We start from the raw sequence: 25993 nt of genomic DNA on the forward strand, positions 1-25993 counted from the left end.
TTCTACTTCTAGAATTGTATCTTCAGTAAATAACCAGAGATGTACATATATGTTAAAAGTGGTCATTATTTATAATACAATAAAACTGTAAACACCCAGTTTAGCAAACGGTAGCACATTCATATAAAGTTAATGTCTGCAAGAAAAAACTATGCTATACATAATAGCCAAAAGTATAAGTAAACCAAATGTCTATCAGCTGATGAATGGATAAATAAAATGTGGTAGTATTGCATACCATGGCATATTATACAGTCACAAAAAGCAATGATGTACTGACTCATGCTAAATGTGGATGAACCTCTAAAACATGCTAAGAAGCCAGACACAAAAGGTCATATATGGTATAACCCAATCTATATGAAATGTCCAGAACAGTCAAACCCATACAGGCAAAAAGTAGATTAATATTTGTCTAGAGCTAGAGGGCCTAAGGAGCCTAGGAGGGGAAGACAGTTAAGAGGTGAGGGGTTTCTTTTGGGGGTAATGAAAGTGTTCCAGAATTAGATACTGATGATGGCTGTACAACTCTGTAAACACTAAAAACACTAAACTGTATACTTTAAAATTGTGAATTTTATGGTACATAAATTATATCTCAATTTTGAAAACACCATGATACAGATCAGGGATTGGCATACTTTTTCTACAAAGGACCAGAAAGTAAGTATTTGGGGCTTTTTATGGACCATGTAGTTTCTGTTATATTCTTGTTTTTTTTTCTTTTAAAACCCTTAAAAATGTATAAAGCATTTTTAGCTCATTACCTATACAAAAACAGGCTATTGGCCAGATTTGGTCCACCGGTCATAGTTTGCTGACCTCTTATTATAGATGAATATTAAATTTCAGAAAGTTTTCATGTGAAATTATAAAATCAAAAACAAGCCACAAAAAATGTACAAGATGACAAACATTTATAAAATGTACAAAAATACTGTGCAGAAAAGAGTTATCATAGCAGGCCTGATACTTAGAAAGGCCTACTTGCAAGGTTGGCCCCTGGCTTGACATCTGGAAACTTGAATTTCAGGAGGATTCCTACCTTTCCCTGATAAGAATGGTTCACTCTGCCTAAATTACCTGTGCAAACAATACAGTTTATGCAAACATCTGGTTTCCTTCTGGTACATGCTAGGCAGAGGGTGCCTACATGACCAGTCTCTGATTAAAAACCCCAAGTGTTGAGCCTCTAATGAGCTTCCCTGGTACACAGCCTTTCATACATGTCACAGTTCATTGCTGGGAGGATTAAACGTGTCCTGTGTGACTACACTGGGAGAGGAAGCTTGTCCTTGGTTTTCTCTGGACCTCACCCTATGTGCCTTTTCCCTCTGCCATTTTTTGCATTGTATCCTTTTGCTGTAATAAATCATAGGCATGAGCACAACTATGGTTGCGTCCTGTGAGTCTTCCTAGCAAATCAACCTAAGGGTGGCGTTGGGAGCCCTTGTTGCATATATATACATAAACATGTACATATATATACCTACTTCATGCATATGAAAAATACTGGAAGCACATATAACAAGCTGTTGTCAGTGATCACCTATGACTAGGGGGGTTATGAATTTACTGATTGTTTTTTTCCTGTCTAGATTCTGAACTTACTTCTTATGTTTGTAGAATACAGAAGCCAAAAGAGCCAATTATTTCACTTCTCTGATATTTGGTGATGCTCGACTAACTAGCAACTCCTGTCTGAGACACTGAATCTACAAGTACAGTTAGGAATTCACTGTGAGAGCAGGGCCAGCACTACACAACAATGCAGTGTAACCTTGGTTATGAACCGGACAACTAGGCACCACTGGCTCAAGCCTATTTTCTGAGCCCAGTTCTACAATGGACCCAATTAAACTTCTGAGTTTGAGTTACCAAATACGTTTCCAATAAACTGATTATTTGCTTGAATTAGAGTTGACGAGTACCATTTGCAACTAAACAATCTGACTACTAAACATATGACTTTTGCCTTTTTTAACGTTATCTAAATTTTTTCCACTGAACGTGAATTTATTACTTTAAATAAAACTACTTTTTAATGTAAAAAAAATGACCACAAGCAGTATGTGATATCAGAGGACATGAATGGTTAGAGGTTTAAAACTATACACTCCTGAATATTTTTAGGTATGAACCGCAGATTCAGTTCCTAAGTTTTTATGACTATGGCCTCGCCTCTCCCTCTAACTATAGAACAATTTCTTTGACAAGGAGAGAAGACACCGGAAAAAGCCTCTTCATTTCCTCTTCCACTACCAAAGATGCCTTTTCAAAAGCATAGTGCCCACAACATTTGCTAATCACTGTTTGATTTAAATGGTCTGCCAATGTACACCATCTTATCCTCAACTTATTTCTGTGTTCTTCTTCAATCACTTGTTCCTTTGCTGACTGACTCCACATCATGATATAAATTTGGAAGAAATATTTAATCATTAAACCTTCAGATTTCTACCAGGTCAATTTATTTCTCTCCCCCTAAAATTTTCCCTAAGTGAAATTCAAATAAATGAACCAGTTGGAGGGCCACAAATATATCTGTAATCCACCTTACACCTTTTCTCCCTTGCTCACTACATTCTAGCCATGATAGCCACCTTCTATTTTCTTCAGTAAACTCGCCAAGCTCTTTCCTGCATCAAGGCACTTTGCACATGCTGTTCCTTCCACCTGGAATGGTCATTCTCTCACTCTTTGCCTGGCTAAATCCTCCCCTAATTGACACTCAGAATAAATTTCACTTCCTTTGAGAAGACTTTACTGATGGCATATCAATCTAAACTAGTTCCTCATTTTACTGTCATTACATCCTATACTTTTCCTTCAAATTATCCCACAATTTGTAATTGTATGTTTATTTAGGTGATTAGTTCGTCTACTTCCTTTAAGTAGACTGTAAATGCCAAGAAGGCAGAAACTGTCTGTTTTATTTACTTAGGTATCTTCCTTACTTGGTATAGTGCCAGGCACATATAATAAATATCAATTTTAAAAGATACTCACTTTATTGTCTCCCTTAAATGATTTTTAAGTTAAAAGTATTATTATTTCTACCTTTATGTGAGAGTATTAAAGATATATGTATACATGTGAATATATTTTTTTAAATAACCAAATAGTTTAAAAAATGAGACAGTTTTTATATCTGCACCATTTATATTTTCCAAATATTTTGCTATCAGTGATTAAATTTTTCAACCCCTGCATTTTCTTGTGAAACAGTTTTTTTTTAAGTTCAGTAGTTCTTCTAGAAAAGCAACTGGGTAACCTATAAGGTCACACTTGTGTCTCTTACTTATGTCTTAATTTCTGTATTTTGAAGAAGTGGCCACGAAAAATGAAAACAACTGTTAATTCTGGGTCATGGACATATGAAAGTTTGTTATATAAAATATTGTCTGGGGACTTCCCTGGTGGCCCAGTGGTTGGGAGTCTGCCTGCCAATGCAGGGGACATGGGTTCGAGCCCTGGTCCGGGAGGATCCCACATGCTGCGGAGCAACTAAGCCCGTGTGCCACAACTACTGAGCCTGTGCTCTAGAGCCTGAGAGCCACAACTACTGAGCCCACGTGCCAAAAAAAAAAAAATGTCTTTCTGACACCCAAACTCTAAAATATTGCCTGTGCTTTTCAATATTTAAAATATTTCCCCCAAAGTATACCAAGAACCACTTCTATATGGAATAATCAACAAATTATATTCTGTACATTTTATGTATTACTTTAAACCCTCTTTTACTTCTTAAGTTACAGAGAAAAACACAAAGATGGACAGATTGTTACATGTAGGTCTCTATTTCCAGTACTACATTCATTCCAGGAGGCTGCAGTATTATAAAACACAGTAAAATCAACATCAATATAATTTAAAAAGTAAAAGTCCCATAATTCAAATGATATAATGAAATTCGCACCTAATAGGATCTTCACAAGCACCAAATGGTAACTTGCCAAACTCCAGGCCTCCCACTTCTCCTCCTACAAGGGCATCTATATCTGAACAAGAAAAAAAAAAATTTTCCATCAGTTAGCCAAAAATGGAGAAATAAGAATTTAAATCTAGGTAGGTCAGCCCTTTGAGAAATTAAAGTTTTAATAGTGTCTACATTAAGATACATATAGCAAGTTAGAGAACAGTCAGATATTAAAGACTTCCCCCAAGAATGTTATAGTAAAAGGACACATTTAATTCCTATTTGTAAAGTGCTGTATTCAAGCTATGCACTCTAAATTTTACTCTTCGGAAATAGTCCTTAAATATCACTCAAAAGAATAATATTCCTGTAAATTTCTTTTCATTTTCTCAGAATGTGATTAATAGCATCTAAAAGAAAGATTATCTGAGTATTAAAAAATTTAATCATCAACCTACATTCATCAGTTTTGCTGTCAATAATTTCTGAATAGCCCAAATTAGTCATCATTAATAAAACCTTATATCAGCTGACAGTACACAGAAATATCTGAAGTTCAGAAAAGAATTTCCATTCCATTATGAATGGTATCTGAGATTAGAGGAGAATTTAGAGGGTATATCACCCCTTAGCTCCATCCCTCTTGAAGAAGTAATAAACACTTCTAAAAGACTTCAAAAACATTTCCCTTTGAAATAATAGATGGTTGTTTTTAATTATTCACACTACACTAAGAATTTCTAAAATTAAAGTCTACTGTTGAGTTATGAACACTCCCAGATTTGCTAAAATTATGTTTGACAATTATCTACACCCTAACTAAATTATTAAAATTAGTTATTAAATATGGCTCAATTACTTGATTCAGTAAATTTTCTCAAGTCAATTCATTCCATTTTTCCAACTAAAGAATGCTTACAATAAAGATCACAATGACTAGCTTTACTATAAGATGTGAATTAAGAGTTCAAAATTTACAATAAGCACTTTTTTTTTTTTTTTTTTTGCCACGCCGCACTGCATGCAGGATCTTAGTTCCCTGACCAGGTATTGAACCCATGCTCCCACTGCAGTGGAAGCATGGAATCTTAACCACTGGACCGCCAGGGAAGTCCTAAGCACATTTTTTAAACCAGTAAGCTAAAAATTATTAATAGACTATAACTGTACAAAACTTTTACTCAAATTAAAAGTTGAAAAGCTACACTATAGAATGAAAGGATGATGGGACTTGGAGTTTGACCAGGATTTAAATGTGAACTTTATCACCTGGTGACCATGTGGCCTTGGGCCAGTTACTTTTGTTCTCTAAGAAAGATAACAATACTTGTCTCATAGGTAAATGGGAATTACCTGAAACAGTATATAAAATGCCAGGCACAGTGTCTGGCCCATATTACATGTTCAGTCCCTTCCCCTTAAAAGAGAAAATATTAAAAATTTATATGGTTTTCAATCCACTGAGAAAGAAGGTTAATATTTTGATGCCCATTTTAAAAAACTAGCAATAGAACATTAACAAAGGCGTACTGTTGTCTGGAAACTAAAATTATCAAAACAAACATTTGAGTCTTCTAATATAAATCTCAGCTTAGCTTTTATTTCCCTCTGCTGTAGTTTAGATGGAGTTCTTTTACTGCACATTACTTTCAAATTATTCAGTGGTATATAAAATAAAACAGTAGTATATATAACCACCAAAAGCTAAATGTACTACATTAATTTTAGTAACATCCCAAGATAATTAATTTACTATTTTCAATCTCATAAACAAACCAACCATTTTGGAACAAAAATAAACAGTAAAGAATATTATTTTATTATAATTTATTTCTCTTTGAGGAAGGTAGAATGGAAAATGTTTTCAGGCTAGTAAAATCCTTGTAATTATTTTATAAGTTTATATTAAATTTCTTATTAGATAGACTTGGATATAATTGCACTTTTTGTGAGAGAAACATCCAGGAACCTAAACCTCACTTAATTAAGCTAAATGTCCACCAGGCTGAGCTTTTCTAGAACTCAGATAATGTCTGTTCATATCTGTGGCCTGGCAGAGCCGGCCTATTATAGGCTAATAATTAATGACTGTTAATGAATCAGTATATCAATGGTTAAGTAGGTAAAATGATTTTAATCACAGTTTTATAAAAATGCAAGTTAAAGTAAAATACTCTACAGCTCTTCCCAGCATAAGTGTATATGTATATACACCTTTTTCTCTTTTCTGCTTTCCTTATTTAGCCCTCTTCTTCAAACTCTACTCTCTATAAGGTTCTGTGCGTGTCTGTTCGCAGCCTATGAGGGTGGCTTCTCTTATTATATTCTGAAAGTAGACATTTTACTCATTACGTACTAATTTGCAGCACACGATGTTCCACGGCAAGGGAATGCTTTATAAATAATATTAGCTTTCAAAAACAGATGGTCAGGGCTTCCCCAGTGGCGCAGTGGTTGAGAGTCCGCCTGCCGATGCAGGGTACACGGGTTCATGCCCCGGTCAGGGAAAATCCCACATGCCGCAGGGCGGCTAGGCCCGTGAGCCATGGCCGCTGAGCCTGCGCGTCCGGAGCCTGTGCTCCGCAACGGGAGAGGCCACAACAGTGAGAGGCCCGCGTACCACCAAAAAAAAAAAAAAAAACAGATTGTCAAGTATAGAATAATTCTGTCTCTAGAACAACCTACACAGCTTTTTTTAAGAGAAAAAATATGATAAAGGCAAAGAAATCAGCAATATTACATTTAAAGTGAGTTACAAATATTTCAAACACTTGAAACACATTGTTAAACAGTTTTAATTTCTGAATATATTTTCTCTCCATTTATATTCAGTAAGTTAAATATAGTTTTAAATTATCTCACCTGGAGGCTGCTGAGGCCAAAAATACTGCTGCCAATCCTGAAGTACATAGGTAAACCGTATAGCAATACTAACTGGAGGCAATGGAGTTAAAGTGCATCCCTAGGAAATAAATGCAAAGACAATACCATGTAAATGTTAGTACCCTTGTAAATACCAGAACCAAATTTCAAACTACTGGAATGGATAAATTACTACCTTCATGAAATGTGGATTTTCAGATTACAGTGTTAGATATGGCACGCACATTCTAGCCATGAAAAATGTATGATATTCTAGCCATTAAAAAGGAAAACAAAGTCACTAAGTTATTAGAGCCAAAGGTGCAGAATTTAGGAAATCATTTTCATGGGAGAAATTCTCACAGCTTAAAAGCTCAAGAGATGAATTAATGCCAGAGAGCAAATTACATTAAAATAAAGCTGTTTAAACTACTACCAGGAAAAGAAATATTAAATTTTATTATGTAAAGTGCTCTTTCAAAATATCTTATACAATTTTAATTATACAAACAAATTTCTTACTATTCTCTTCAGCCATGTTGAATGTGGAAAAAAATGTGACTCATTTTTTAAATAAGGTAAAACTATTATATAAAGTATAAAGTATAACACTAGGTTTGAGAAAATGATGTCTTTTCTTTCTTTTAAATGAAAATAAACTCAAATTAAAGCCAGTCTTAAATATTTAACCAGAATTTTAGACTGTGACAAATGGCCACTCATGTAGTTTATATTAATGAATCAGAAAATTTAGATCTATCTTTACATTCACTAAAAATCATAAAAATTAATAATATCATCCAAACATCCCACAATTTCAGCTTCCCTTAATAATGGTTAACCTATATTAATGTGAAATAGGACCTAAATATGCATAGGAATGACCTAGTAAGCTTGTGAAAATGTAGATTCAATAGTATTCTGCATATCTACCCAGTTTCCAGAGTCATTAGTAACTTTAACTGAATACAAACTCAATCTCAAGTCACAAAATAAGGTAGCTGCCAAAAAAAAAAGCGAATAATTCAGTTTTGGGCTGCTGTGTCATAGACAAGCAAGGTAAGATTCTGGCTGGTCAGGAATATTTATTTTTTACTCAGGTCTAGATATCAATTGAGCATTCACCTGTAATTGGGTGTAAATGATCTAGAAACCATAACAAGGTCACTTTGACACATAACCTCCGCTCCAGTCACATAGCAATATAGACAAATACAGAAAGAGATGACCAAAAAGAAATGTCTAGGACCAAACATGACATGAATATCTTTGTGGGCCTTATAAAAGGTACAGAAAATCCAAAGTGTTAAATGGGGTTCAAGGCATATGCTTGCTGAGTTCCACATGCAGACGAAGGCAGTGAGAGCCAGGATTACAGACTGCATTAAATGGAACCAAAAGTACTCCGCCCAGAATGAGGGTACTGTAAGACTCTCGGCTTAAGGCAGACGCTGGGGCAGGGCACTCCTGCTTCATGCAGTGGCTTTGTTGGAAGGTATGGGGCTAGGGAAAGTTGTGTGAGCGGGGGACAAACCCACTCTCATGACCCAAGCAAGCAATCCAATGAGTCCAAGACTCAATGTGCAATACCCCAATATCAATATGGAGCAAAAGGCTCCAAACACCATTTTAAGATCAGTGTCTGAAATATTCTGCAGGTAAGGAGCAACCACAAAATTACAGAACGACTAGAGAGGATGGGAGAGAAAGTTAAAAACTGTAAATAAAGCCTTCATTCAAAATGAGCCTGCAAACAAAATTTCCCCAGAACATGAAGAAATGTAGTTCTAAAAAAGACAAATATCCAAAACAACAATCAGAATATAAAACTATGAAATATAAGGAACATCTGATAGAATGAAGAATGTCTAAACTGAAAAAGGAAAGACTAGGGTATGAGAGAGTTTTCAAATACTTAGAGGATTATATGGCAAAAGAGGATTTAAACTTAAATTTTATGTGATTCCAAGGACAACCACCCTCTGCTGCCACCCTGCCAATGAAGCCTTTTCTAATAATTAGATCCATGTGAAAATGAAATAAGCTGCTAGTGGAGGGTGAGTGCCTTGGAACACTTCTAGTAGATTTAAAGAGTAATATTTATAAAGATAGCTTTATAAAGAAAGTATAAGAGAGCCACATATTGGGTAGCTTTAACTATGTAAAACAACTAAAGTACCCAAACCAGGTCTCAATTATCTTAAGTTCAACTCTATCAAATCAACTTTGAGAAATGTTTCATATTTAGACAAGAGGTTTGTGAAAGTTCTGACAGATGATGTGATAAACTGATTAAGAACACTTTTTTTTTAAGTACAATTAGTAAATAGTCATAATGAAAGTCAGGCTCCACAGATCAAGGTGGTCCCCAGTTTCAGTAAAGAGAAATTGAGTAACATAAAAGAGTGACAAAAAAGATCCACGAAAATAACGTTCACTAATGTTTTTTAAGAAGAGGAATAAAGCATTAATATTTGCATCTGACTAGAATTTGATCTAAAATAATTAAATATAATTGAAGACTTCTGGTGAGAACAAAGTAAAACTAATGGGGTAGAAATAACGCATACTTGACTTTTTCAAAAATTTCTCAAAGCAACACGTGTAGAATTAAGCAGTACTTAAAGCATTTCAGAGTCCAGAAAGGTTCTGAAAAAAAGTTACATACAGACATGGAACTTTCTAAAAGATACGCTTCTATGCTTTTTTTAATAGAGATAATCACAAGAAACAGCTAACAATAGTTATTTTGAGGAAAGGGACTAAGGGTATAGAGAAGTTTATACTTAAATTTCTTAACCCAGTATATGCAGACTTTTTAAAAAATATCAAACGGATTTATCTGGGTGGTGATAATCCTACCACCCTGCTATTTATGGCCTCAAAATTGAAAACATATTTTTTATGAAATTAAATTGTAATCCTAAATATCTTTCTACAAACAATGTATGTTAAAAAAGACATTTCAGCGTTTTTTCTCACATTTTTTTCCTTTTCAAAATTTGCAAACCTTCAGAAAGGTTGCAAAGCTAGCGTAATGAATACCGGTATGACTTTCACCAAGCTCACCAATTAACATTTTGATACACGCACATACTATCATATATTTACATAAATAATTTTTTTGGCTGAACCTCTGAAAGTAAGTTGTAGGCATCATGGCAATTCACCCCTAAATACTTAGCATGTAATTCTTATGAACAAGGGTTATCACACTCAAGAAGTTTAATATTGATACTATTTTCTAACATATAGTCCATATTAAAATTGCCCCAACTGTCCCAATTGCGTCCTCTGTGGCTATTTTGTTTTGATCAAGGATCATGCATGTTATGTTACTTCAGTCTCCTTTAGGCTAAACAGCTCCCAACCTTTGTTTTGCCTATCATGATACTGACATTTTTAAAGAGTCTGGGCTTTACTTTATAAAATATGGCTCATTTTGGAAATATGTGATTGTTTCCTCATGTTTCGATTTATGTTAAACATTTTTAGCAGGAATGCAACACAGATGATATATCCTATTCAATGTACCATACCAGGAGATATCTAATATCAGTTTGTTAATCAAGTTTGATCACTTTTAGTGTAACGGATGTCAACTTAATCACTCAAGGGAACTACTTCTCTAAGTGGAGAATCCCTTCCACCACTTACTTACCTTGTTTTGCTCTCTTTTCTAGAGGTATTCACAAATAGCTCCTCAATCTAGACCCTAATTCTTCCCCCAGAGTAGCACAGGCAAATCATCCATATCTCTGTGATAGTGTTTTTAAAAAACACCAAAGATATACTGAGCACATCCAATTCAGCCCTGCTGTTCTCAGTCATAGAATATAAGACTGATTAATCTTAAACATCAAATTAAATAGACCCTTGGGGGAAAAAAAGCAATTCAGAACCCAAAGAGTTCACATCTCAGTTACTCATAGTCAGAGCCCTGAACAAGCAACTATGCTGAAGCTCACTCATGTGGTGAAGTTGGCAACATTACTCATTAGAGGAAAAGGAGTATAAAGAGTTAATAACGTAGGGGATAAATGTTAACAAACTGAACAAACAAAATCAGAGCATTAGTACACTAAAAATCTAATTGGACTCTTTGTTGAAACAACACAGTAATTTATGTAGTCAATTACATCTTTCTTCTAAGTAATTACATTTCAACATTAGAAATATTTCTATGTAATCGATAAAATTACCAAATTACTGCTTTTATAAGACTGAAAATATCAATGCCAACTCACAATCTTTGATTTGAAGATATCCAGCAGACCTGATAAATGAGTGTACTGATTTGGCACTTTTCGAAGATGAACCATTTCAAAATCAGTTCGGACACCAGGACCCTGACATTCTCCCACATACGTTCTTCGCCATTTCTGATGAATTTGCACGAAGAGTGGCACCTGGCTATAGGGCATAATTAAAAAGGAATAGACTGTAAGTTCACTAAACACTGAATAACTCCTAAATCTCAAGTTTTTCCACTATTACATTATTTTAATCTCAACTATTTAAAAGCACTAAACAAGGAATACTCCATAGACTTATATTTAAAACAAAAACACTTAGTTCCTTTTCTCCTTACACTAATAAACTGAAGAAATTATCACTTAGTGGCACTTTGTAGTCAGAAAACTATTTTCAAATGGCTGAAAGTCATAAAAAAGCAGAATAAAAATTTTCTTGAATAAAAGTGATCCTATCATATGAGGCTTTCCAGGATCATAATAAAACTTGATTCACAGGTATTAAGCAATATAAATTAAACCCACACTAGTGGTGAATTATTTTGTACTTTATCATTTGAGGACATAGTTCTCCTCCTTATTCAAAGATTTCCATAACCGCAAATTAGCCTACTCACTAAAATCTATTTGTAATCTCAAAATCAATACTCGTAGCACTTTCAAAGCATTTGAAGACATGTGCAGAGAAACAAAAAATTTGAGTTACCTGAATGCATGTTCCTAGCTGAGGCTGAACAAGGCGATGCTCTGTCATCAAGTTTTAAAATTAGATTTTGCACCAAATTTTAAATAAACATTTGGAAGCAAAATACAAAAATATACCATTTAGTCTCCATTTTAAATATTCATGTAATATTTCAGTAAGTTTCCCTTTAGAAATGCTTTCCCTAAAGGTTTTGTTGAGTTTGTCCTTATATACCTTATTCCGATATAATAATGTACAAGTACTAATCTTAATCATAATCAAAAACCTAACAGTAATCATTTTCCCTCATAAATTATAATTTAGAATAGTTCTTAAACTCATCTCAAGGTTTTTCGAAATGTCCACCTACCAGCCAGTGTTTCCCAAAGCAACAGACACAGAACTCAGAAGAAGGTTGCACTTAGATTCACTGAGAACAGCATCATTATTTGCGGCAGGGGCGATCACCACAAACTCTCGGAGTCCATACCTTAAAAAAAAAAAAAAAAAAAGAATAACTGCCATTAAACAGGGGAAAATGTCAGAATACAAAAATTTATTATTTGAGAAACATGAAAAAATTTCCCTGAAGGAAATTAGGCTTGAACCACAGGTCTTTCTTTCTTTCTTAAATGGCAACTGAATCTATAACAACCTGTATTTCCTTCATTTGGTGAAAATTTTCCATCATTCATCTACTATTTTCTCTCTATTCTTTATAAATTAGGAGCAGTTTACTGAAATCACAAAGAAAAAACATTAAATAACAGGTTTGTCTTAAAAGTTAGCTTTCAAAAATAAAAGATGAAAGCCAGCACTGACATCTTGCGTTAATTAACAGATAACATTAAGTCCACTAATGTGGAAAGATAAAGTTTAATTGATTCTCTAAATGTCAGGAAAAGAATTATCAGCCATGATGTACTTGTGCTGAGAACACGGTTTACTCTAGTATCCTAATTAAGGAATTTTTATATTCTTTTACTCAATAACATATTAGATAGGAATCACAAAATTATCAGAAAATGGCTTATTCTTGCTACGGTATCCCACAGTAATGAAAACTTCTCATTTAGTTGACAAGTCCTTTAAAAACCACAGATTTGTAGCCAAAATTTACAAAAATGTTAAGGTCAAATTGGTGATCTTGCCTCCTGAAACTTCCTACCCTATTCACTCCCCAATGTATTTTTATTTAATAATATTTTTTAAATAAATTTATAAAAGGCATTACTCATTTGCCTAATTTATTTTAACTCTATGTAAACAGTTATGAATGCTTATTTTTATGAACATTCTCAAGAAATCCCCCAAAACAGCAATAAAAAAAAAAAGATTTAAAACATTTTAGGGCTTCCCTGGTGGCACAGTGGTTGAGATTCCGCCTGCCGATGCAGGGGACACAGGTTCATGCCCCGGTCTGGGAAGATCCCACATGCCGCGGAGCGGCTCGGCTCATGAGCCATGGCCGCTGAGCCTGCGCATCCGGAGCCTGTGATCCGCAACAGGAGAGGCCGCAACAGTGAGAGGCCCACGTACCACAAAAAAAAAAAAAAAATTTTAAAGTCCAACCCATAACCTGTTTACTGTTTAGATAACAAAAATTTCTTTCATCTTCTCACCTCACCTCCACCCTCCTACCCCTGAAATCAAAATTAGTTATGTAGAAGCAGCATCAAACACTGTAAAGAACCCAGAGCTGTGATTTTTAAGCTCTAAAGGTCTTTAAATACAGTTTTCTTCTTTCTTTTCTTAATGTCCTTGGAAGAAAGGAAACAAAACAATATTTTGCCTTGGTATCCCCAGGCACTAGAGTGAAACCACTGCCAACAGTTTCTTGGTCATTCTTCCAGAACTATTCCATCCATCCATTTACTCATCCTATCCTCAAAAAAGATTGCATTACATATACTTTTTGTACCTTCTTTTCAAAGGTTCATCTCCCCTACTGATCAGTACTTTGTTTCCATTACCTGGAATGTTTCCCCTACACTCAACTGCCATCACAGAATAGCAATGGATTCTTATTTTGAAGATTTATCTCAAATACCACCCCATTACCCCTGTTAAATATGCTCTCTTCTTGGATTTCGAATGTATTTTTTCTATTATCATTAAGAGATCAATATATACAAGTGGTTGACAGGTACATGAAAAGATGCTCAACATCACTAATCATCAGGGAAATGTAAATCAAAACCACAATGACAAATCGCCTTATACCTTTTAGAGTGGCTATCATCAGAAAGAAAAGAAAAACAAGCGGTTCCCTGGTGGCGCAGTGGTTAAGAATCCGCCTGCCAATGCAGGGGACATGGGTTCGAGCCCTGGTCTGGGAAGATCCCACATGCCGTGGAGCAACTAAGCCTGCGCGCCACAACTACTGAGCCTGCGCTCTACGGCCCATGAGCCACGATTACTGAGCCCACGTGCCACAACTACTGAAGCCCGCGCGCCTAGAGCCCATGCTCTGCAACAAGAGAAACCACCACAATGAGAAGCCCGCGCACCACAAAGAAGAGTAGCTCTCACTTGCCACAACTAGAGAAAGCCTGCAAGAGGCAACGAAGACCCAATGCAACCAAAAATAAATAAATAAAATTAAAAAAAAAGAAAAACAAGTACTGGCAAGGATATAAAAAAAAGGGAACCCTGGTGGGAATGTAAATTGGTGCAGCCAGCAGGAAAAACAGTATGGAGGTGCCTCCAAAAAATTTTTAAACAGAGCTACCATATGATCCAGCAATTCTATTTCTGGGTGTTTATCCAAAGAAAACAAAAACTAATTCAAAAAGATATATGCACCCCCATGTTCAATGCAGCATTATTTACAATAGCCAAGATATGGAAACAACTTAAGTATCCATTGATGGATGAATGGATTAAAAAAAGGTGGTATACATATACAATGGAATATTATTCTGTCATAGAAAAGGATGAAATCTTACCATTTGCAAACAACATGGAGGGACTTGAGGACATTATGCTAATTGAAATAAGTCAGACAGAGAAAGACAAAATAACATATGATTCTCACTTACATATGGAATCAAAAAAAAAACAAAACCAGAAAACAAACGAAAAAAACAAAAAAAACACCTAGGTCATAGATACAGACAACAGATTGTTGTCCCAGAGGTGGTGTGTCGGAGGTGCTCGAAATGGGTGAAAGGATCAAAAGGTACAAATTTCCAGTTATAAAGTAAGTCATGGCAATGTAATGTACAGCATGGTGACTACAGTTAATAATACTGTACTGCATATTTGCAAGTTGCTAAGAGAATAAATCTTAGAAGTTCTCATCACAAGAAAAAAAATTGTAACTGTGTATGCTAACAGATAATAACAGGACTTACTATGGTGATCATTTCACAATATATACAAATACCAAAGCATTATGTTGTACACCTGAAACTAATATAACATTATATATCAATTATACCTTACCAAAAAAAAAAGGTTGTTTTTATGCACACTGGCTTTGTCAAGAAACCTGATTACACTTGCTAAGCCTCCTAGTGGCAGTAACGAGGAATTAATTTTTTTTTAAAGTTCAATATAAATCATTGATTTACTTTCCCTACTAGAACTACTTGAGCCTGAGATCATGCCTTCATCAAGTAAACAAACATTAGGTGGGAGCTTTAAAAAATGAGCAAAATCAACAAAACGTTAAAAAATGGACAAACGGGGGCTTCCCTGGTGGCGCAGTGGTTGAGAGTCCGCCTGCCGATGCAGGGGACACAGGTTCGTGCCCCAGTCCGGGAAGATCCCACATGCCACGCAGTGGCTGGGCCCGTGAGCCATGGCTGCTGAGCCTGAGCATCCAGAGCCTGTGCTCCGCAACGGGAGAGGCCACAACAGTGAGAGGCCCGCGTACCGCACAAAAAAAAAAAAAAAAAAAAAGGACAAAGGATTTCAATAGACATTACTCTGAAGAAGATATACAAATTGCAAATAAGCACATGAAAAGATGTAGCCAACATTACTAATCATTAGGGAAATGTAAATCAAAACCACAAGATACTACTTCACATCTATTAGAATGGCTATCATTAAAAAAGCAAAACAGGGCTTCCCTGGTGGCGCAGTGGTTGAGAGTCCGCCTGCCGATGCAGGGGACACGGGTTCGTGCCCCGGTCCGGGAGGATCCCACATGCCGCGGAGCGGCTGGGCCCGTGAGCCATGGCCGCTGAGCCTGCGCGTACGGAGCCTGTGCTCCGCAACAGGAGAGGCCACAGCAGTGAGAGGCCCGCATACCACAAAAAAAAGCAAAACAACGCAGAAAACAAGTATTGACATGGATATGGAAAAATTAGAATGCTTGAGCATGACTGGTGGAAATGCTAAATGGTACAGCTGCTATGGAAAAGAACACAGTGGTTCTTCAAAAATTTAAAACACAGGATGACCAGCAATTCCACATCTGGGACAATACCCAAAAGAATTAAAAGCATAGACTCAAAACAGATATTTGAACACCCATGTTCACAGCAGCATTATCCACAACAGTCAAAAGGTGGAAACAAACCAACTGTCAATTAACAGATGAATGGATAAACAAAATGTGGGACATACATACAATGAAATATTATTCATCCTTAAAAGGAAAGACATTCTACATACTACAACATAGATGAAATTTGAAGACATTATGTTAAGTGAAATAAGCCAGTCACAAAAGGATAAATATTTTATGATTCTACTTATATGAGGTACACAGAGTAGTCAAACTCATAGAGGCAGAAAGTAGAATGGTACTTAGCAGGGGCTAGGGTAGGAAGGAATGGGGAGTTATTGTTTAATGAATACAGAGTTTCAATATGGGAAAATGAAAAAGTTCCGAAGATGGACAGTGGTGACAGCTGCAAAAAATTTGAAAGTACTTAACGCCACTGAATGGTACACTTAAAAATGGTTAAAATGGTAAATTTTGTTGTGTGTCACCACAATAAAAAATTAATAAATAAGCAAAATTAATATATATTTCCAATAATGAGAAATATAAATGGCTAATAATTCTATTAAAAGATTTTCAACCTCAACAGTGACTAGGTAAATGAAACAAGATATCACAACCTAGGGGCTTCCCTGGTGGCGCAGTGGCTGAGAGTCTGCCTGCCAATGCAGGAGACACGGGTTCGAGCCCTGGTCTGGGAGGATCCCACATGCCGCGGAGCAACTGGGCCCGTGAGCCACAACTACTGAGCCTGCGCGTCTGGAGCCTGTGCTCCGCAACAAGAGAGGCCACAACAGTGAGAGGCCCGCGCACCGCGATGAAGAGTGGTCCCCACTCACCACAACTAGAGAAAGCCCTCGCACAGAAACAAAGACCCAACACAGCAAAAAATAAATAAATAAATAAATAAATCACTTTAAAAAAAAGATATCACAACCTATTAAATCTGCAAAAAATATAAAACACTGATAAGATCCAGTGTTGGCAAGAGCTTGGGATATGCCACACAGGTGGTGGTATAAACTCTTAAAACATTTCCATAGGACAAAAAGGTAAAATTTATCAATATTTAAAATTCACAAAATTTGGGCTTCCCTGGTGGCACAGTGGTTGAGAGTCTGCCTGCCGATGCAGGGGACATGGGCTCGTGCCCCGGTCTGGGAAGATCCCACATGCCACAGAGCGGCTGGGCCCGTGAGCCATGGCCGCTGAGCCTGCACGTCCAGAGCCTGTGCTCCGCAACGGGAGAGGCCACAGCAGTGAGAGGCCTGCGTACAGCCAAAAAAAAAAAAAAAATCACAAAATTTGAATTATATCTCTCTATATCTATGCTACAAAAACATTCATACAAATGCACAAAGATATATGTACAATGAACTTCATTATAATAGTTTAATTGTGAAAAACCAGAAACAACTTTAAGCTCCTTCAACAGAGAAATGGGTAATTACAGTACCTCCCTATACTAGGAAAAATTTAACAGTCATTAAAAAAATAAGGTAAATCTGAACTTAATGATATAAGGCTATATGAAATGCTGAGAAAAAAGAAATATTTATCACAACAATACATATAGTAAAATCCATATTAAAAAATTCCCCAATGCACAAAAATACATATACATATATCTCACATATTCATAAAAAGTATATGATGGATATAACACACATTTCACATGGTTTTGTGCTTGGTTATCCAAAATTAAGAAAGCATGAGATGTTTTAGCCCACATTTCTGTGTATGTGGAAAAGGGAAGGATGTGGAGGAGAGAGTGGGAAAAGTGAAGGGGGAATGTGATGTAAGATAATGAGTTTCATTAATAAATCTTTATATTTCCTACAATTTCTACTTTAGCGATTTAAATTTATTCAGACCTCAAATGCATCAACATAAAAAATAAAAATCCCACTATGGCAATACTTAATAATAGAGTTGTTTTATCTAACAAATTACATATGTATACTAAATACTAAGTTTAAATATAAATGAGCCTTAGCATCACATCCTCCAATTGAGAAAGATAGGACAATCTACCACTCTTTTGTCTCTTTTGTTTTGAGATGGCTTTTTCTTTCTTGCTTGCTACAATTTTAAAATCCTTACATGTATTACTTTAGAAAGAAATATATTCAGAGCCTCTTCAAACAGTATAAAGAATATATGCATAAAATAATGGATCACCAAAAACGGTGGTGGTAAACAATGACAAAACCATTTCTTTGACATATTTAAATCCCTAGCATCTACAAAAGTAACTTAGAGGGGCTTCCCTGGTGGCACAGTCGTTGAGAGTCCGCCTGCTGATGCAGGGGACATGGGTTCGTGACGCGGTCCGGGAAGATCCCACGTGCCGCGGAGCGGCTGGGCCCGTGAGCAGTGGCCGCTGAGCCTGCTCGCCCAGAGCCTGTGCTCCGCAACAGGAGAGGCCACAGCGGTGAGAGGCCCGCGTACCGCAAAAAAAAAAAAAAAAAAAAAGTGAGAAAATGGAAGTGTTCAATAAACAACTGCTTTTTTTCAATGTTCTCCCCCAATGATCCTTTAATATTGCATTCTGTATCTTTAATTTATAATCTACTATAACCTAGCAGGACCCTCTGGGCCCTTCCTGGAACAGGACTCCCACCCATGTCCTCTGCCTACCTTCTGTCTGTAGAAAAACTTTAGTCAAAGAATAAACTTAATCAGAGAAGTGAGAAAATGCAGAAAGAAAAACAGTCAAGCAAGACAAAATAGTAATAGTTTAGCCATAAACAAAGTCAAGGACCTTTAATTCCTCAAGGGAGGAGGAATTAAATATTCTGAGCCACATCCTTTGAGCTGTTTTGAAGTTACTGAAACCCCCACCAGGTGGGAGAAGTTAACTGTCTGTGGCCATGTAGGGCCCAGACTGGTTGGAAGCAGAAGGTTGATGATGCTGACTTCCAATTACCTCACTACCAACCCATCAGAAGAATGTCCACAAGCTGATCACACACCCCACAAACCACCCCCTCCCTCACCCCGTCTTTATAAACCTTTCCTTGAAAGCCTTCGGGTCTTTTAAGCACTGGCTGCCCTGGACTCCTTGCTTGGCTCCCTGCAATAAATGCTGCACTTTCCTTCACCACAACCCAGTGCCAGTAGACTGGCTTGCCTGCACACAGGCAAATGGACCCAAGTCTGGTTCAGTAACACTGCTAAGTTATTAATTTTGGTAAAATCTAGCCATTTTATACAACATAGCTCCATTTCTTCCCCTTTGTGCAATATTGTCATATATATTATGGATACATGTTACAAACCCAACAATACAGTGCTATAATTATTGCTTAAGCAAACTTATGTTTTAAAAAAATAGGAGAATATATCTTTTGTATTTATTAGGGAATTTCCAATGCTCTTCATTTCTTCCTGTGGATACGCGTTACTGCTTTCTTTAATACTGCCAGTAAGGCAGGTGAGCCTACAATGAATTCTCTCAGGCTTTGTTTATATGACAATGTTGTTATTTCACATTTTCTTTTTTTTTAATAAATTTATTTATTTATTTTTGGCTGTGTTGGGTCCTCGTTGTACACTGCACGTGGGCTCTCTCTAGTTGTGGTGAGCAGAGGCCACTCTTCATTGCAGTGTGTAGGCTTCTCATTGCAGTGGCTTCTCTTGTTGTGGAGCACAGGCTCCAGAAACACAGGCTTCAGTAGTTATGGCATACAGGCTCAGTAGTTGTGGCTCACGGGCTTAGCTGCTCCTGGCATGTGGGATCCTCCCGGACCAGGGATGGAACCCGTGTCCCCTGCATTGGCAGGTGGATTCTCAACCACTGCACCACCAGGGAAGCCCCCTCACCTTTATTTTTGAAAGTTAGTTTTGGTGGCTATAGAATTCCTGGTTGATAGTTTTTTCTGTTTCAGCACTCTGAATATGTCACTGTACTGCCCTCTGACTCCCACTGCTTTTAATGAGAAGTTAGCAAGCAGTATTGTCCTCTTGTACATGATGAGTCATTTTTCCCTTGCTGTTTTTGATTCTCTTTGTCTTTGGGTTTCAGCAAGTTGACTAGAATGTATCTAGGTGTGGTTCTCTTTTGTGTTTATCCTACTTGGAGTTCACTGAGATTCTAGGGTCCCTGAGGAATTTTTTTTTTTTTCTCCATCATACCTGGGAAGTTTTCAGCCATTATTTCTGAAATAATATTTTCTGCCCTTTTCTTTCTCTTCATCTGGGATTCCCATTACAGTATACTTTGGAACAATGATACTGACCCATGCATCTCTAAAGTTCTGTTCATCTTTCTCTAATTTTTTCTTTTATTCTTTGGATTGGATAATTTCTATTAATCTTTCAAATCTACCAACTCTTTATTCTGCTATCTCAGATCTGCTTTTGAGCATATCTGGTCAAAGTTTATTTCAGCTATCCTTTACAACTCTAGGAATTTCCATTTAGTTCTTTATTATAATTTCTATTTATTGAGGCTTCCTATTTGACTCATTGTTAGTCTATTTTTAATTCTTTCGATACAGTTCCTTTAATTCTTTGAACACACTTATAAGTGCTTTGAAGTTATTGCTGCATCCAACCTCTGGACCCAATAAAGAGTCCATTTCTACCGACTGTTTTTTTCTACTTACACGTGTCACACTTCCCTGTGTGACCTTGCCAATCTATTAATTTGTGGTTGAAAATTACATTTAGATAACATATTGTAGTAAAATCAGGTCCTGTTTAACTTTCTGCTGGTTGTTAGTTTCTTTTTTGTTTGTTTGTATTTAGTAAATTGCAGACTACAACTGTGCAATCTGTATTCCCCAAAGTATTGTTACTTATGTCTCTATTCAGTAATCTTATTTTTTAGCCTGGCTCCCTAGGGGCTACCCCTTGTCTGTATAGCTTAGTGGTAAATCAGTAATTTGGGCACAGATTGTGCTCAAATAGCTGAGCCCATAACGCTTTCCTTCTGCTGACTGATCTGTGTGTCCAGGTTGGGGAATGCATACAAAGTTGCAACCAGTTCTCAAGTTAGGGCTCTCTTGGGTCTTGCACGCACACATGTAGTTTCCCTATCACACAGGGATGTGTACAGAGTGTATCCAGCTCTACTATGGCTTTCATACAGGATCTCCCTGTTACATTTCTGAATAATCCACCACTGGCTTTGGACTAGGTGTGGAACCTTGACCTAGCAAAGGTACAGGGTTTCCCCATCCATTCTCAATTGAGTCTGCTACTTTTAGTAGGCAAAGCCACAGGCTTTTGCCCTCCACCCAGAATCAAATCTGCCCATCTGGCAATAGAGCTTATGGTTTTCATGGCCAACCTAGACTGGAAAGCTACAGTTCTCATCAACACAGACTGGGGAGAAGAGGGGGAGGTGACAGAAACAGCAACGGGCAAAAGGGCCAGAGGTTCCCTCTACTCTTACCTAAGCTCTAGCAGTTGTTCAAGAATAAATGCTCCTAAATTTATTTGCCTCTAGTGCCTTGAAATGGTTGTTTTGATTATTTTTTTCCAGTTTCATACTTTTTTTTCACACTTTTTTTTTCCAGAGAGGAATTGACAATTCTTCATGTCACAGTTACCGGAAGTCCTCTAAACGTTTGCTTCTGAAAGAATAAGAACATTTTACAGGTCCTTAGGGCTAAATACCATTCTTTCAAAACTATCAGGTTCTTTTACACGTATCTCTTTCTAGGACTAGAAAAAAAATACATTAAAATCACAAATATGAATCTTTTTTTAAAAAGCTATCGTAATTATTCAACTACACAGCTGACAAGATTTCTTATGGACTGCTGCTTACGCTGTTGCTGTTTCTTTGTGGTGACCAATGAAGTGTGATTGAAGGTGAAAGCCCAAAGACCAGTCTAGACAAAGGCAAAATCAGAGACAAAAATCTGTCCTCAGTTAAATCTAGCTGTACTTTCAGTGTATTTTTCTAATCTCAGTAAAGTCTCTTCAGGCATATAACATTTATGCTCTCACTTTCTGTATTATTTTCATATAGCTGCTATAACAAATTACCACCAACTTGGCAGCTTAGAAAAACACAAATTTATTATCTTTCAGTTCTATAAGTTAGAAGTCTGACGCAAGTCTCACCAGGCTAAGTCAAGGTGTCAGCAAGGCTATATTCCTTCTGGAGACTCTAAGGGAGAATCCATTCCTTGCCTTTCCCAGTTTCTAGGGGCTACCTTCATTCCTTGGCTCATGACCTTCTTCCATCTTCAAATCCAGGAACAGCAGGCCAAGTTATTCTCACATCACAACACTCTGACACTGACTATCTTCTGCCTCTTTTTTCTACTTTTAAGAACTTTTGTGATTATACTCAGCCCACCCAGATAACCCAGGAAAAATCTCCCCATCTTAAAATCAGCTGATTAGCAACCCTAATTCCATCTGTTCTCTTGATTCCTTCTTGCCACATAACCTATACTCACATGTTCTAGGATGTGGACATCTTTAGGAGGTACAGAGGTTCATTATCCTGGCCACCACACCCTCTGCTCAAGAAGTATCTCATAAATTTACCTTTGGACATAAATGTCTGCTAAGGCTAATGTCTGTGTCATTTCTAGGGCTAATTTTCTTTTAATAAGTAACAAATAATGAAGGGAATAAATCTCTAACGATGATTTCAGCATCAGGCCATTAGAAGGTATTTAAAGGATAGGTTATATAAGGAGGCAGAGAGAATCAGCCAACAGATCACATCATTAAGAACAGTTACCTTGCCTAGACTATAAAACTTGATCGTGAAACTGTAAGCAAGCCTTTGTGTCCCTGTTTTTTGAAGCAAGAGGCTTTTGCTTTAGTCTCCCAGACCTCCCCTGAATCTCAAAAGGCTGGCTCAAGAGTTAATTATTAGGAAATGTAAGCATGTAGAGACAAAGCAAAGATGTTGGGCCAAGAAACTGGTAACAATTTAGACTATAAATCAGCCATATAGCAGAGTCACTGAACTCCCAGTTCCCTGAAAGATATAAAGGTCTCACACACATTCCTAACTTGTTTTTACAGAAACCAGATCCCCACCAGATGAAAACTGACGACCCCAAGCACGAAGACCCCAAACTGGTTGGAGCCAGAAGACTGATGATGTGTGAAACTTCACCTTGATGCCAACCAGTCCAAGAACAGAGCACAAGCTGATCATGGACCATGCGGTGCCTTGGAAAAGCCATCGCAGAGTTGGGTCTTTTGAGCATGAGCTGCCCGTTCTCCTTGCTTGGTACATTGCAATAAATGATGCACTTTACTTCACCACAACGCGGTTTTAGTTGATTGGCTGTGCTGTGCAGACCCAAGTCCAGGTTCAGCAGCAATCATGCCCACGTATCTTCTTGATACCAGTTTTATAAAATATGCTTTAAAAAGTTAAACAGGCTTAAAACTAATCTGGCATGTGCCTGATATAAAAACTGAAACTAGGATATATCAAAATAGGTGTAGATTGATAAACTTAAACCATCAAAATTCAGCATTTGACATAAATGTTCTATTTTCTAAAGATTAATAGAATCTTTAATAGATTAATAGAATTTTGATTAATCATATGTTAAGTTTTTCTCATTCTGACAGGGTCAGTCTTTACTAACTGTATTATGTATGGTATAAATATTTTGCATAATACCTCAAATTTTCAGTGTCTGCTTTATTAACTTTAGTTCAATTAAAAGAATGAAATATTTATAGGTGAAAACTTCTGTGTGTCTTATTCTTCAGTTGCTAAGAACCATGGTGATTAATTTGTATCCTTGAAAATTTTAAGAATTTTTATTTTTAACAATTATAATTTTAAAATTCTGTAAAAAAAAATAAGTATGCAAACATTATGAAATCTCCTTAAGATGCCCAGTTCACCTTAGGCTCCAAATACACAGACACCACCTCATCTTTTGCCATTCTCCACACTCAGCTGCCATACTCCAGGCTTACCAAACTACTCACAGGTTTCAAGTTCATTTAGGCATCATCACGTCTACTGATGCTCTTCTTCGGCCTTGAATACCTTTTCATCTAACTTCACCTGGCTTATTCTCACTTGCCTTGCAGGATTCAGGTAAGGCATCACCTCTTCTGGAAACATTTTCCTGACTTGATCTGTCTAGAAAGGCAGTATCTCCTATGAGTTTGCATCAAGCCCTGTGCTGCCCTCCATGAGAGCACTTACCAACAGTGTTGCCATTTGTTCCCTTGTCTCTATCCCTCTTCTAATCCCAAAGCTCACTGAGGCAGGGACCACATTTTACCTTTCATATCCCAGTACCTGGCTCACAGTAAGTGTTTAAAAAGAATGTTTGCTGAGTAAAAGAAAACACACATACTTTTAATATGTCTAATTTTCAAATAGTTCTCAAAAGATGGTTGTTGGTCTTCTAACCTTTAAGAAAAATCAAATTTAAAAAATGGAAGTGATACAGCAGATTGACATGACACAGGTCCTCCTTCCCCCCAAACACACCAAAATACCTAATAAGACATGATGATGTTTTTGAAATACACAGCTGAACTTGAAAGAATAAAGAGGCGATTCCTGAGTCACAGAAACAAAGAGGGAACTGAATGGCAGAAGTAAGCATGCAAAGGTGACTCTGAAGAAAACCAGGGCATTATCAACTCTGGATATAGGCCCTAACAGCTAGGGACTAGGGATTGGGATTTTACAGGATAAGCCTTCCAGATGCTAAAAGCCTATTAGTACGGCTCACAAAGCTGTCTGCAAAACTGAAGGTGCTTCGATAGACTAGACAGAGAGTGATGGAAGAAAAGTCTGTTTATGTCTGAGAATACCACATATTTAGCTTAGCTAAATTCACATAAATAATATGAATTATATCACTCTGAGACTGATAAGGTATAACCAGCCCAAGGGAAGCTGTCTTTGGCATGTATCCAGGCTAGGTTATGTCTAAATTGCCCGAGCCTCATAATAAATATAAATAAGGCTAGGTCTCGAAACTATGCTTCCAAAAGTATAATATGACTCAGATATTGGCATCCCTTGCTTATGAGGGACTGAGAGTAAGAAGCTGCATACTTTTTCTGATGATGTTACCAATCTCTCTACAAAGTACCCTAAACACATCAGTTTCCTTCTGTATCCTTTATATTTAATCAAGCATTGTCTGTGCACAGACTTTCCATCAATCCAAATCAGTACACAGGTTGTAACGTTTTGAATGGCCCCTCAGGGATATGGGTGTACATGAGGCAAGGAACTGGAACTACGACTTCTCCTTAAAGCCTGGATCTTAGAAGAGACTGCCACCTCAATAAAACAACTCCAGGCCCAGATGGTTTCAATGGCAATTCTACCAAATATTAAAGAAGATAACATCAATTTTACACAGTTTCTTCCAGAAAACAGAAGTGAACAAATTACTTCCCAATTTATGTTATGAGGCCAGCATTTCTCTGACATCAAAATCAAAATACAGGAAAACTAAAGACCAATATTTCTTATTAACACCGACACTAAAGTCCTCAACCAAATACCTGCATATCAAATTCAGCAATACACATAAGCACAAATACAAATTACACCATGAAGAAGCTGAAGTAGAGTTCATCTTGCGATGCAAAGCTAAAGAGCTATCTACCAAAATCAACCAATGTAATCACCATATTAAAAATCTACAGAAAAAACAAATAGGGACTTCCCTGGTGGCACAATGGTTAAGAATCTGCCTGCCAGGGCTTCCCTGGTGGCGCAGTGGTTGGGAGTCCGCCTGCCGACGCAGGGGACACGGGTTCGTGCCCCAGTCCGGGAAGATCCCACATGCCGCGGAGCAGCTGGGCCCGTGAGCCATGGCCTCTGAGCCTGCGCGTCCGGA

The 25993-nt window shown here is 37.0% G+C and overlaps 1 protein-coding gene across 4 annotated transcripts in view; it reads right to left on the reverse strand.

Annotated features, from left to right (window-relative positions):
• The window catches only part of RAB3GAP1 (RAB3 GTPase activating protein catalytic subunit 1), a 124409-nt gene that overhangs the window by 43324 nt on the left and 55092 nt on the right, over positions 1–25993 (reverse strand). For 3 of the 4 annotated variants that reach the window (XM_067742099.1, XM_067742098.1, XM_067742097.1), the window contains exons 6-9: positions 12090–12209; positions 11029–11194; positions 6782–6881; positions 3920–4001 (exon numbers count right to left, since the gene is read on the reverse strand). In XM_067742099.1, the coding sequence (XP_067598200.1) occupies positions 3920–4001; positions 6782–6881; positions 11029–11194; positions 12090–12209 (468 nt within the window). Of the gene's footprint in view, positions 1–3919; positions 4002–6781; positions 6882–11028; positions 11195–12089; positions 12210–21579; positions 21723–25993 lie in introns of those variants that run through there. The other variant, XM_067742100.1, reaches the window with a different exon arrangement.

Source organism: Pseudorca crassidens, chromosome 6, assembly GCF_039906515.1.
Source record: "Pseudorca crassidens isolate mPseCra1 chromosome 6, mPseCra1.hap1, whole genome shotgun sequence".
NCBI lineage: Eukaryota > Metazoa > Chordata > Mammalia > Artiodactyla > Delphinidae > Pseudorca > Pseudorca crassidens.